The sequence below is a fragment of the Lampetra planeri genome, chromosome 35, assembly GCF_965212315.1.
Source record: "Lampetra planeri chromosome 35, kcLamPlan1.2.h2, whole genome shotgun sequence".
In the NCBI taxonomy this organism is placed as follows: Eukaryota; Metazoa; Chordata; class Hyperoartia; order Petromyzontiformes; family Petromyzontidae; genus Lampetra; species Lampetra planeri.
Genome location: NC_136141.1, coordinates 9,435,442 through 9,449,672, shown reverse-complemented (window position 1 = coordinate 9,449,672; position 14,231 = coordinate 9,435,442). Strand labels below are relative to the sequence as shown.

Below are 14,231 nucleotides of genomic sequence, written 5' to 3'. Positions count from 1 at the left end.
GTAATCCGGCCTTTTGTGTTCATTCAATACACACGGGTTGATGCTGCCGAGCTGCGTGTGTGCTGTGTTTTAAAATGCTGCGCTGCACTTTAATTATTGATGCGTGTATTTTTTCAGAATTGGCATTTTTGACGGGATTTGTTTGCATCTTCTCTCCCCTGCCCTCGCATTGGTCTGACGTGTTTTTGTTTCGCAGTTTGCACAATATAATTACACGCTCGTATTTTATTCAAGAGTGTACAGCCCATATGGAAATGTGATGTTTACAGTGCACTGCTGGGGGCAGTGCTAGCCATCTGCTTTTGTCCTAAAGAGATTATCATTGTGACTTACATCCGGTGATGACACTGGCACATTTACACGTTGATTTGGTGGTAAAGCATTACTTAACGGTATGGTCACCCGCCCAATTCACGGCAGTAAGAGTTAAATTAAATGGCATGCATTATTTATTCAGTGGCCCGTGCCGCACGTTCAACTCCGTATTGATGCGAAACCCGAGAGCTATTTCTGCTCCTGTTTTTTCACGTCTCGTCATGAAACTGGATTTGCGATCCATAAATGTATTTTTGAGCTTCCTAGCTCATCGAATTCTTCCAGAATAAATACAGATTTAGAATCTGCCAAAGGTCTGCCATAAACCCTCCTTCACCCCGACACACCCATGCATGAATTTGCTTCGTGAACCAACGTGCCAGTCTGACTGGCACGTAGCATTCTGGGACAATGTTGAATTGATAGTTACAGTCAGCATCATCAGGCCAGACATTTTCCAGAAGTCTGTTGCCAGTTTTCACATTTTGCTTGCACATTGTGGCCCAAAATATCAATGACGAATCATAATATTGGTCACAAAAGCCTCGGTGTTAAATGGATCACGGATCGTTTAAAGTGCGAGCTTGGCTCTGCCTGCTGCATTGCTGCCGCGTAAACGACAGATGTGAAATCGCCAGGTGAGACAGGCCAGGTGAGGCAGGCCAGGTCCGCTGTGCATTAGTGGTGCGTACAGCTTGGGTGTTGTTCTGCAGGTGTGCGCTGTCTCTTGGGCAATCCAGGATGCCCGGTGTCCAGCATGCTGACCACTGAGCCACTCGGCACGCTTCACTTATCCTGGTGAATTCTGCCGAATGTTAGAAAAGAGAGAGCGAGAGAGACGACATGCACTGTCAAGTGAATGTCGTGATGTCATTCCACAAGAGTGACCCAGCGTGTGTCAGCGTTCCAAGTGCAAGATGAATAGATGAATATGATCGACTACGTAATTCCAAAGTGTGAGCTGCGGTGGTGCTGGTGGTGGTTGAACACTGCATGGATGAGATGACGAGGTCAGTCTGGCAGACCTCTACATAGAAATTTGACCATTGCAGTAGTCCATCGGTTCACAGTGACATCGGTTAACGGATTTTTCGGTGAACGTTTCGCCTCCCATAGGACCCCCCCATGGTTTCGACCGACGTTAAAATGTTGACTAACGGTACGTTTACGTTATGCACGCGGGCGACAAGTTCGGCCAATCCGAGCATTCGCCATGCACTCAGCCAATCAGCGGCCGCCATTTATGAGCGTTGAGACCTCGACTGGCTTTGTTTACATTCTACGTTTTCTGTTTTGTCAGTGGAAACGGCTCTCTGTCGCAGACTCAGCGATTTTTACCTATTTATCAACTTACAAGTGAATTCGATGAACAGTTATTTCGGTTGACAGTAGTTTTCGTGGCACGGATTAAAAACGTTGACCGAGGGACCACTAGGTATTAATATGGATATGGAGTGCACGTATTCAATGCAATGAAAGTCCAGGCAACAAGGGGTAATTAGCAGCAGAGAGGGAGCGACCTGCATCGATGTGGAGAAGGGCGGGAGGCTGAGAGGCAGGAGGCGGTGATCAATGGAGAAATAGGCAGCAGCATTTGGAAATGAGGTCAGAGGAGATTTAGTGGGATCGGTGTCATGATACATTTGAAGATTGAGATAGATTTTTGGCTGATTTCCAAATGTGAATGATAAGCCATTTAAGGGGACTTCAAGTCTGCTGTAAAATGTATTTTTGCTCGCACTTTAAAGGTTGGCTTTGAAAGCCACCTACAATAGGCTGTAAAGTATAAAATATACCAAATGTCAGGTTGGTTGAATGTGTCTATGATTATATCAGTTCGTGCGCAGCATGCTGTATTTTATTCCGGAGCACACAGCTGATGTGAAAGGTGATTTTTTGACGCTTGAGAACCCGGTTTAACCCCTGGTGGCCGCCTGAATTTGAACCTCACGATCTCCGCAGTAACGGCTTTGCGGGCTGACCTCAGAGCCACCCAGCCTCCTCGGCGCAGGGGCATTTTCAGTGCATCACCCCCCCCCCCCCACGGAACGTCATGTTTAACCGCCATGCATTGCTTATTTGTTTCACACTTAATTTTTTGTTGAACATTAGAATATTTAAGTGCCCTTTCCCTACCTCTCCCTCGTTAAACATTACTCTTTAATGACTGTACAGCGACTGGAAGTGCCTGTCCCTGGTGGTGCAGCATTGCAAGGCGTGTTGCGTTCGTACTTTGTGTGTACGGGCAAGCTGCACTTTGTGTGCAAGCACAACCTCGATCCATTGTAGATGAATGTTTTACTCCGTCGTGGATTGTGAATCCCACACCCACAATGGCCCGCGCCTCCGATTCAGCACGGTTGGCTGCGTACGGTGCGAAAGAAGTTCCACAAACAGTACATAGCAAATATGGGCAACGATAAACGTGTATACCAGTGTTTAAAATGATGCTTTCACACGCACACATTCACTCAATGTACGACGCTTGTACAAAACCAACAGCATGACAGGGGCCTCTGGTGGATTTGAAATTTGCGACCTGTAATCAATATTTTTTTAGATGCTGTCTTGGTGTAATGGTTTGCACATCGAACTTGTAATCCAGAAGTCGATGGTTCGATTCCATCTCCCGGAAGTTTTAAAAGAATAGTGCAAGTTTCTTTAATCTCCCTGCTTACTGTCCACCCGGCAATGTGAATGGGCACACAAAGGTTACTCTATCGGCAGGTAATTTGTAGTGGAATCAAGTGTGGGAATTCCACTACACATTACCAAGCTGACCAAATGTCTTTGAAGACATCTGGTCAGCTTGGAAGAATGGACAAAAAACTTCTCTAGAGAGTCTCTCAAGGGCTCCCTCTTGGTGAAGTCACTTTCACCAGCAGTGAAGTGAGAGAGACAATTACAGTGAACTCCACCTCGGTCCAACCCAGTGTGATCATTGCAGGAAAGGAGCACTCTGGGAAAATGATGCATCTTGGGTGATTTTTCAAGTCTCGTTTAGGGAAACTAACATTGCAGTCTTTATATCCGCCGTTCTGCCTTGCCAATTTTTTTTCGATAATCGGGACAGGTTCACAGCTCGTAAAACACAATCTACGGTCTTTCCTCCCTTTATAGAAATCCGCCAATTTTTCAGTCCCAGACACAAATCAAAATGCCCCACGGCAGACCTGTGGTGTCGGCATGGTTAGCTGAACAATGCAAATCGTAACAATGAGCGGCACAATTATAATCGTAATCTACCCCAGCTCTGGTCCCAAGGTGGGTAGTGCGATGGCGGTGCTGCAACGCATGCATGCCCTGCGGTCTGTGTGAGCTCCACGGCACTTGGCATTGCCCTCCTCAGTGAGTGATTGTGGATTGGGTTTGGCAAATATTTTGCCCATGAATCACACCGTGTTCCAAACTCGTGCATAATTGTCACCAGAAACCTAGCAACACAATTTCACCTGCTTGAACCTACCTTCCTTCCTGCCGACCTACCCACAAATAGATTAATTAATTTATCGCAGATGCATTGATGTGCCAGATTCTGCATCGCTGCGTGTGCAGCGGGGAGAGACGGCCAGTGGTTAGCGCTGCTGGGCTACGAACCCCATTGACCTGGGCTCCGCCAGCCCCCGTCACAGCTGCTCCGACGTTTTCGGCGTACGACGCGAAGCGGTTGCTATTAATGCCCAATAGTCGCGGACGAGCTCGCAGCGTACTCCAAGGCCGCAATGACAATTTAGCCATGGGGCGCACCGTGCGTTGGGATGGGGGATGGAGGAGGGACGGGTCTCCCAAGGCGGACGTTGGAGTGGGCGCGTGCACCAAGGGCAAGACAGAAATACGCGTGGAAAGAATGTTTTAGAGGCCCGAAGCGAGAGATCGGGCGCCGACTGTGACGTACGTTGGATGTGGAGCGCTGACCGTAGCGTCCACTGGGGTTGTGGTGCGGATGTGCAGCGGTTGCAGGATGTGGCCGTTTGAAAGCGAGCGAGGGGTGGGATTTCTTTTTTGGTGGCATTGACCGCAGGGGTCGTGATGGGGCCTCATGACATTGACCTTGAAGCCAGCCTCAAGTTTATTTTGCTTAACCTTGAATGAGAACTCAAGAGACCAGGGATGAGTCATATTTGCAAGGGTGATCTGGGTCAACAAAATGACAAGAGCAAAAACAAACCAGGTGAATTGTAGCGACAGTACAAACAGAAATTAGAACAAAAACAATCCATGGATATGTCAAATGCGTCGCTTTGTGAGTGTGTGTGTGGGGAGGGAGCGATGGGACGGCGGTTAGCGCACCGGGCTACAAACGCAGCGACTTGAGTTTTGTAAGTGGTGTCTGAGATTGTCCTGTGCTTTCCCTAGGTCGTCTCAGCCTTAAACGAGTTCCTTGGAAGACAGAGGCAGCTGGGCGTGGTGCTGGCCACACCACCCCCTCACATGCCCACTAACGCCACACCCCACTTACATCGCCGCAGTAGTCTTTAAGGTTACATTGGGGATGTTTGTATGCAGTGGAGTTCTCCACCGTTGCAGTTTTCCAACCCGCTCTGCAGGTTGTAGGAGAGGGAATCGTCAACATGACATTTATATTCAGCTTTGCGATTGTGGGGCCATTTACAAATACAAATAATAATAGCCTGAACAGGCTTTTGGGGCAAGTGCTGTTAGCGAGTACCTCCTGAAGGTCGGCTTGGTACATGAGGGGGTGGGTGGCCAACGCCATGCCCGGCCTGCCTTTGTCTGCTCCGTGGCGATGTTTACACACCACTCTAGGTACTCACTTGAGGCTGAGTGGACCTGGAGGAGGCCCAAGACCGGTTGAGATAAACATCACTGGTGTTGGCCGCGAGCAGGAATTGAACTCTGGTTGCCGGATTTGTAGCGCAGCATGCTAAACACGACATTACCACTCTCCACAAATATAGAGAGTCATTTACATGCACACTTTTACGTGTTTGCGTGTGCAAGTCAGACTGACCAATGTGAGCTTGTTTGACTCATTCCTGGCAAGGCCATTGCACCATTTTTTGAATGTATGTCCATTGCACTTCTTTCGCACCGGACGTAGCCAACCGTGCGGGGGAAGGAAGAGCTTTCCAGGCGACCGCAGGAGCGCATCCAAAAGCGCACGATGCAGTGATCGTCTTTGTTCGATGGCGAGCCAAAAGCCACTGCGAGGATGACCGGAGTTCGCGTGATGGTTTATGCTCCTTTACATATGAATTGATTGAAAACGCTTTCTCAGAAAGTTAGACTTTTTGCCGGCGGAAGTTTCCCGCACAACCAAAATGCGCTCCGTCTCTGAGCCGCGGGTTGGTTGTACGTGCCGGGCCTGTTTTCTAAATAAAAGTGTGTCATCTTGAGAGACGTCACTTGGAGTATCTCTTCCTGCTTTTGCCAGTGATGTTCCGAGGTTGAATCTCTTGTCTGTCCTGAAAAAAATAACGGTTTCCGATACCTTTCGGCCTCGCACACGGATTGTTTTTATCTAAATCGCTGGTAGAACGCGAGCTGACGGGTTTCGGGAAAGGACTCGGTACATTTATTTCTCCGCCGAAGCCGAGATGTCGAGTCACATTTCCGTGAAGGGCACTCCTTCGTACATTATCGGGAGTTGTTTTCTGCTGTGCTTTACTGCCGCTGTGTTGTGTGTGTGGGAGATGAAATGTGCAGACATGTTTCCTCCCCCGGTAACGGGTTGGTGCCTCAAGTCGGGGCCCTCTTCTGTCCACATCGCAGCCTGTGACCCAAAGCCCCATTCCCGTGTTGTTGTTGTTGTTATTTTTATTTACATCTGTACACACGCACACACACAAAACAACGGCTGCTGAGTACAGTTCCAAAAAGCCCAAGACGCCAAAGGCAGTCAGCGACAGACGGATCTAAATGAATGTGAAACGGATTTAGGGTTCACACGTTCATTGAATTCAGACGATGGGAGGGGAATTCCATAGTGGAGCAATGTGAGGTGATTTTTTTTGTTTGTTATGAAATCGATTTGATTTTTTTTCTCATTCACCAATGTTGAGTCAAAATACGGCAGCAGAAATGTTTGTGTCAAGTAGCGGCAATGTGTCCTTTCATCTGCTCTGTGTTCGTGAACACTGCGCCTCTGCCAACATCGGAACACAGTCGCTAGTTTCCCACAACTTAGTCTTGAGGCGCACACACACTCGCATGCACAATCGCCCGCGTGGATGCCATCATACTATCACGTGGGTGTTGTGTAAGACCCTGTGACTCCATCCGTGAAAACGAAACATTATGGGCAGTGTCAGAGTTCAAAATGTAAAAATCTCCATTTTATAAAAGGCAAAGTTGTGAATATGTTTCTGTTCAAAATGTTTAGCGTACTTCCCGACATGCAACAAACTTGAAATTTGCCATGTGGATACTTTCCAGACTGTACACCATGCAAAAATTATTAAAATACACTTATTTTTTTTGGGGGGGGAGGGGGGGGGAGCTCAATAATGCATTGATTTTTTGCACGGCAAGTGAGCTGTGACGTCAAATCTGTCACGTGACCCGTGTAGTGGTTAGCGTGCTGCGCTACAAACCCGGCGACCCGAGTTCGATTCCCACTCACGGCCACCACCGGTGACGATTATTTGAACCAGTCCTGGGCCTCCCCTAGGTCGACTCAGCCTCAAACGAGTAAGTGGTGTGGTTTGTGAACATCGCCACTGGGAGGACAAAGGCGGCCAGGCGTGGCGAATCCAAGTCCCGGGCGAAGCCGGGTAGTACAGCTAGTATAAATAGAGGGCTGAAACATGAGGACTTCTTAATAATTGCGGCTCATCGCCTGACGAAGTTGGTTGTTGTAACCAACAGCAAAACGTCATACTCGAATTGTAAATGTCGTGGGTTTACTCTCCAACACACCGGTGTGCTGACGTAGCAACTTTTTATCACGTTTTGTTGACGTGACAAACTTTACTAATTGGCTGTGTCGGGTGGTGGCAGGTTTAATGACACATTTATATTTACGCGATCTAACTCAAAAAACCTCCATCAAGGACTCTGTAGTTGTTATCATCATCCTCCCTCAAGTCTCAACTCTCCCGGACCTCCCTCTATTTGCAAAATGGACGCTACAATATCCGTAGACTTTATATAGTCCGAAATGTTGTAGCATCATCATCGCGATGCTACAACATCAGACTTAAAAACCTTTATTATGGATAATATTGATTACGAAAGCATACGCGCTCAAATAAAACTAACTCGAACATCTATGAGAGGGAAATATCCGGTCCCTGTTGTTCTACGGAGATTATCCAGTGTCTCTTAAAACAAGATAATGATTTATTCAGCTCTGGTCTGGTCGGAAGGACAATATGGAGAGCGCACATGACCTTGGCAAGCAATTTAAGCCACTCCGCTGCTCCCACACGCGATAAGCGATGTTGTAAACAAAAAATTGCAGTTGTCGCATTGTTGCACACTCGGTGTGGTGCGCAGTCAAGCTAAAACCTCTCCGCTAAAGCAAGAACATTTCTTGGCCTGTACCGGTGTGATGTTCCCTTCCTGTTCTGTCCTATGCTTTGACTTTTATTTCTTTTTCTATGGTGGCTTTTTGGCCCATCCTGCACCTGCTTGTTTTGTGGTGCAGAGAATTTTTTTTTAAAAGTGGGGAATTGTGGGTAGAGGGGGCGGGGTAACTCAGGTGGCAGAGGGTGGCCACTTAGTGCCCGCCTCCAAAAGCCTGCTCGGGTGTGCACCATCCGTGACCGCACCCCCGATGAGCATGGTTGGCTACATACAGTACGAAAGAAGTTCAACATGCGTACATACGTATGCTAAATGCTAAGAATTAAAAGACTTTGTGCGGACGGTGGCATTGATGTAGAAAAAAAAACCTGATCGCTAAAGCAGCATGCTTCTTGACCTTCTCACAGTCCACCTTATATGCACATTTCCACGTAAACAAACAAAGAAGCACTTTTCACATTTTCCCGTTCTGGGACATCTACAAGTTGCAGGGTGGGGTCCCATTCACGGCCGAATCTCCCAACGCGCAAGCGGTTAGCGTTAATTTGATTTAGAGCGGCGTGGCGCCTTTGTTTTTAATGACATTGTAATCACCGCAGAGAACTGTAGCGACACGACCGCGTACTGTGACAGCTGGCGCCAAACTGGCTTTGTGGGAGCCTTGTTATGGATGAAGTTATTTTACTTAATTTTTTCGTCCGGTTTTGTTGTGATGACGTACACGTACGTCATCGGAACGGGAAAGGGTTAATTCACCCACGTGCTGATTGGCTACTTGCTACCTGCAATGAAAATACCAAAGCTTTTTTTTCTCACTACTTTCTGCTGCCCCTGGGTTCAGCTTTAATACATAAAACTGACCGTCTGAATGGCCGTAAGATGAGTAATGAGCATAATCTTCTGCTAACTTGACTGCAAGTCTCCCTGCAAACGACCAGCGCCATATCGTTAATGAAGGTCGGTAACAAAATAAATCCTCGCTGTGAACACACAACCTTGCTGCCAACCACACGCAAGCCTGGGACTCGTCAAGAAAGCTGTCAACCTACTTGGAATGAGATGTCATCTTGCGAGCTCATGAGCTGTAATTTGAGATCAGAAAATCCCCGTCTGTAATTGGACACTTTCTAATTTATGTACACAAATGGAAACTTGCGTGTACCTCATTGAACTTTCGACAGTGTTGAGCACTCATGTAACCGGAAAAGGAGAGTTCAACAAAGAATGAAACGGAGACGCGGAGCCGGACTCCACGCCTCAGGGTGGTCGCTGCCTTTGGGCACGTGAAAATTGTGCCATTACAAATTAGCGTGATTATTATTATTAAAACTAAGGATCATCATCACCAAACCAGCAGTAGCTCCAAAACCAACCAAAAAAACCGCCTCCAACGGTGGTCTATTATTCTGCGCCGTCTCTGCTGCCAGAATCGGGGTGTAAACTCGGCCAGCATTCTGATTAATTGGCCTTGCTACGAGACTGTCAGCTCTGGGTGCTGGCATGTGCCAAGGCCATTGTTGGGCTCTAGCCCTTGCAGCGTGCTTGGCATTTGTCCTTGTGGCTTGGTTTAAACACGTCGTGGTAGTAGGCTTTTCGCGACCGATATTATTCATAGTAAATCTTGTTTTTGGGTGAGATTGCGTCAATGAAAATGTGTCGTCGCTGCTAACCCACCGCCACCCGACACAGACAATTAGTAAGCTTGGCCATGTGCCAATTGGTTACTACCTCAGCACATCGGTGCGTTGGAGAGGACACCCGCGAGGTTTACAATTTGAGTACGAGGTCTTACTGTTGATTACAACAACCAGCTTGATCAGGTTATTTGCCAGAATTGTCAGGAAGTCCTCCTGTTTCCGTTCTTTCTGGCCCCTCGGCCCTGGTTAAGAAGGGGTGCCGCTGGGCAGCTGATTGCGAACGCTGGGAAGTTTACTTCCGTTTCCCTGTCCGTCTGTGTATGCACGTAGACGGTACTTTTATCAACTTTTAATGACCTACTTGGAATGAGATGTCATCTTGCGAGCTCATGAGCTGTAATTTGAGATCAGAAAATCCCCGTCTGTAATTGGACACTTTCTAATTTATGTACACAAATGGAAACTTGCGTGTACCTCATTGAACTTTCGACAGTGTTGAGCACTCATGTAACCGGAAAAGGAGAGTTCAACAAAGAATGAAACGGAGACGCGGAGCCGGACTCCACGCCTCAGGGTGGTCGCTGCCTTTGGGCACGTGAAAATTGTGCCATTACAAATTAGCGTGATTATTATTATTAAAACTAAGGATCATCATCACCAAACCAGCAGTAGCTCCAAAACCAACCAAAAAAACCGCCTCCAACGGTGGTCTATTATTCTGCGCCGTCTCTGCTGCCAGAATCGGGGTGTAAACTCGGCCAGCATTCTGATTAATTGGCCTTGCTACGAGACTGTCAGCTCTGGGTGCTGGCATGTGCCAAGGCCATTGTTGGGCTCTAGCCCTTGCAGCGTGCTTGGCATTTGTCCTTGTGGCTTGGTTTAAACACGTCGTGGTAGTAGGCTTTTCGCGACCGATATTATTCATAGTAAATCTTGTTTTTGGGTGAGATTGCGTCAATGAAAATGTGTCGTCGCTGCTAACCCACCGCCACCCGACACAGACAATTAGTAAGCTTGGCCATGTGCCAATTGGTTACTACCTCAGCACATCGGTGCGTTGGAGAGGACACCCGCGAGGTTTACAATTTGAGTACGAGGTCTTACTGTTGATTACAACAACCAGCTTGATCAGGTTATTTGCCAGAATTGTCAGGAAGTCCTCCTGTTTCCGTTCTTTCTGGCCCCTCGGCCCTGGTTAAGAAGGGGTGCCGCTGGGCAGCTGATTGCGAACGCTGGGAAGTTTACTTCCGTTTCCCTGTCCGTCTGTGTATGCACGTAGACGGTACTTTTATCAACTTTTAATGACTATTAGCCACATCTGTAGCGGTTGGAATACTGGGTGTGGTGTGCCGGGTGCGGACATTTTCTGGTTTTACCCTCTCTGACGGGGAAACAGGAGGTGTTAAGATGTTCAAACAGCAATTAGATACTCTTTGCAAGGCATCAAATCTGCATTAACCACACACACTTGAAGCAATACATGCAACCAAAACATGCTCTGATAAAGACAATGCATACATTATGCATACATTATAATGTATGCATTGTCTTTGAAACTGTTTGGCCTACACCAGAGACAGCCTTCTTCTTGGGCTAGTCACACCAGTATTAGACCAGAGAATGCCAAAAGGGGCAAACGGTACAAAGGCGATGCAAGTAGCAGATCATTTATAGCTCATGTCGAGCAGTTTGTATCATTTTTGATACTGGCAAAAATGTCCCACAGATTTATTTTCTGGGTCACTGACTCGGTTGGAGCTGGCTGACGTAAACCCTTGGTCACCGCCTCCATAGGCGCCCACCCCTACCATCTAGATAGCGCTTAACTCATCCATAATCGCATTACGTGTCAATGTTTTCACTCGTATATGGATTTCATAATGGTGCAGTGAGCGGCGTGAGTGCTTGCTGTAAGAAGGGTGGGTGGCGGGGGAGCTAGCCCAGGCGCAGGCTTGCTGATTTCACTGGATGATTCATACCAGACACCAACAGCCCCCCCCATTAGCTTAACAATGGCTCTTACACTCTCTTTAATTGGCAAGTGCTAGAGGGGATTACAGCTGGGACAGTGGACCCGCGATACGTGTTGCTCCGGCACAAAATCACACCCTGGCATTGATTCACCAACACAACATGGACCACGGTGGTAAATGATCCACGGGATGCTCTCATCCAGCAGTGGATCAGCAAGAGTGCTGTGCACGCCACGTGTAGACCTTGGCAGTGAATGCTTTGCGGTTCAGTCTTCCGTATGACACCAGTCCTCGGGAGAAGCGAAGGGATAAATGGGCCGGTGACTTAGATTTATTTTCTACATCCATTACCGCACACGCTCCATCGCAGGGCCGCGGGCATGGCTGGGTTATCACAGTTGTGGGGAGGCTCGATGGATTTTATAGATTGGGAGGGATGGTTTTTAGGGGCTTATCTAGGGCCCATGACGGATGAACAATTCCTGGGAGTGCTGCAGTGGTAATGCATTAGTGTTTGTGGTGTACACGGTAGTGTGATCGGATTATGCGGGAGTGTTTTGTTATTTTTTATCAAGGGATGTTAATTTTAATTGTTCGATTTTCCACCAGCTCCCACCGAAAGAAATGTGTCATTGTCCGTCCGTTCCGTCAGCTCATTTGCTGCTACGGGGCTGAACTAATTTCGTCCGCCGTTCCACTTCCTTTAGCCAGTGTCACTGCTTCTCTCAATCTCCATCTCTTCCCTTCTGCACATTTCTCCTGCTGCTTCTCCCCACCTGGTTTCCTGTCTCCCCACTGCCCCCCTACTCACATTTCCCTTCACCTTCTGTGTACATGGTGAGCATGCACATAGTGTGTGGTGAATGCAACGTGTGATAGTGCCACAACATTTCCCAAGTGCCTAAATATAATCACTTTTCTACGTTTAAGACAGTAATACATCAACCAAGTTAATCAGTATTGCAGTGTCGGTATAATAATTCGCAAGTGTTTTCCATGTCACCTTAGCTATGCAGCACGTGTTAGCCGTGAATTTATGAATATCGTCATTTAATGTGCTGTAAAAAATACAATGATCAAATCAGTCGGAATGCAACCTACGAAAACAGGACTTGATGTAAGCTATAAACCAAACTATTTTTATTTTACCAGGTAAGGCCCACTGAGCTATATTAGCTCTTTTTCAGAAGTGACCTAGCCACAAATGATAGCTCAACGAAGTGGCTTATCATGTGGAAATGTCAAGCAGCCAAATATTGTAAACACGTGTTTCTAAATGTGGAGGGAAAAACCGGAGGACCCGGAGAAAAATCCATGCGACCACGGAGTGAGAGAGACACGCAAACTCCAAATATACAGGCACTCAGGTTCAGGATCGAGCTCACGACCTCCTGCATACCAGGCGAGGGAGAAAGCATCTCGCCACCGCTGTGTCAGTGCACTGCCAGTGGTTGTTTCATGATACATTATCATGCTGCTTGATGCAGATGGGTTAAGGAGGGCCCAAGACCAGTTCATTTATCGCCGCTCATGTTAGCCATGGCCGGGAATCGAACTGACTTTCTTCATAGCACAGTGCCCTGATCACCGTGCCACCCGTCCACCCAGTAAACAAATTTACTTGACATTCAACTTTTTTACATTGCTCATTTCTGGATGCTGCCACAGCGTAATGGCCCGCACACTGGACTTTCAATTCACATGTTGCCGGTTCGATTTCTGAGTTCGGCAGTCAAAACAGTGATGCAAGTTTCTTTAATCCTCCCACCTGTCCACCCAGCAGTATAAATGGGTCGACCGGAGTTGGTCGATCGCCAGGTCACGTGTGGGGGGGGTAATGTGGAAGAATAGGCCAAATATCCTCTTGTGGGATTCTCTAGAGCTCCCTGTAGTGATGGCCCTTCTACCAGCCAGTAGCATTCCAATTTTTATCTAGAATCTTTATGCAGACTGGAGGAATCCGATGAGCCGTAAAGCTCTTTTTGGCAGATGTCTGGCAGCATTGGCAAGCGATTGCAGGGCTGCACCTTGACCGTTACATATATTCGTCATTCGTCGGCAACTTTGCATTTTTCCGTTGCCTTGGAGGAAACGATTGTGGGAGGGTTGTTATTTTAGTTAATGGCCGCCCCTTGTGGTTGTCTTTCAGGAGGGACAGGCCCAAGTCTCTGCGGCTCTTCCTGCTCCCCGGCCCGGAGCCATCCCCGTCCGTGCCCGTGGCGTCTCCGCAGGATGGCGCCGATGTCGTCGTTGGGGAGCAGTGGCGCAGACCGCCCCTCGTGTCCAACACCAGCCTCAAGGTGAGCCCGCAGGCTGCCCTCCCGACCGTGACTTTGCGGTGAGCTACGATCGACGAGTTACGTGCGTGTTCATGCATCCGTGATCCACGTGTGTGCATCCGTAATCCACGTGAGCGTACGTGCGTGCATCTGTGATTCCGTCGAACTTTGAGGGCCGCTGCCCGGTTTGCACGAATAGTCCCCCGGGTTGAATTTACCCTCGCGTTGCGTTTCGTTTAGAATGGGACACGGATGGAAACGTTTCGCTCGAAAGTTGTTTGGTAACAACCTGGCCCACCCAGGCTTGTGGAACAGCAGGGGCGTGAGCCAGTTTTGAATTTTCTTAAGAGCCGTCCTCAGGTGAAGAACAGGTCTGTCGAGAACAGGTCTGTCGAGAAGGTCTGTCGAGAACAGGTCTGTCGAGAAGACAGACCTGTTCTTCACCTGAGGACGGCTGCTTGCGTTGTGGCCGAAACGTCGTGAGAATAATTTTATTATGTTTTATTTGTATTATTTTATTACTTCCCTTCTACGTGACT

At 48.0% G+C, this 14,231-nt stretch overlaps 1 protein-coding gene across 1 annotated transcript in view; it reads left to right on the top strand.

Annotated features, from left to right (window-relative positions):
* Positions 1-14,231, top strand: part of LOC144730372 (C-Jun-amino-terminal kinase-interacting protein 4-like) — a 90,040-nt gene that overhangs the window by 34,510 nt on the left and 41,299 nt on the right. The window contains 1 exon segment of the mRNA XM_078611145.1: positions 13,563-13,713. Within this exon segment, the coding sequence (XP_078467271.1) occupies positions 13,563-13,713 (151 nt within the window).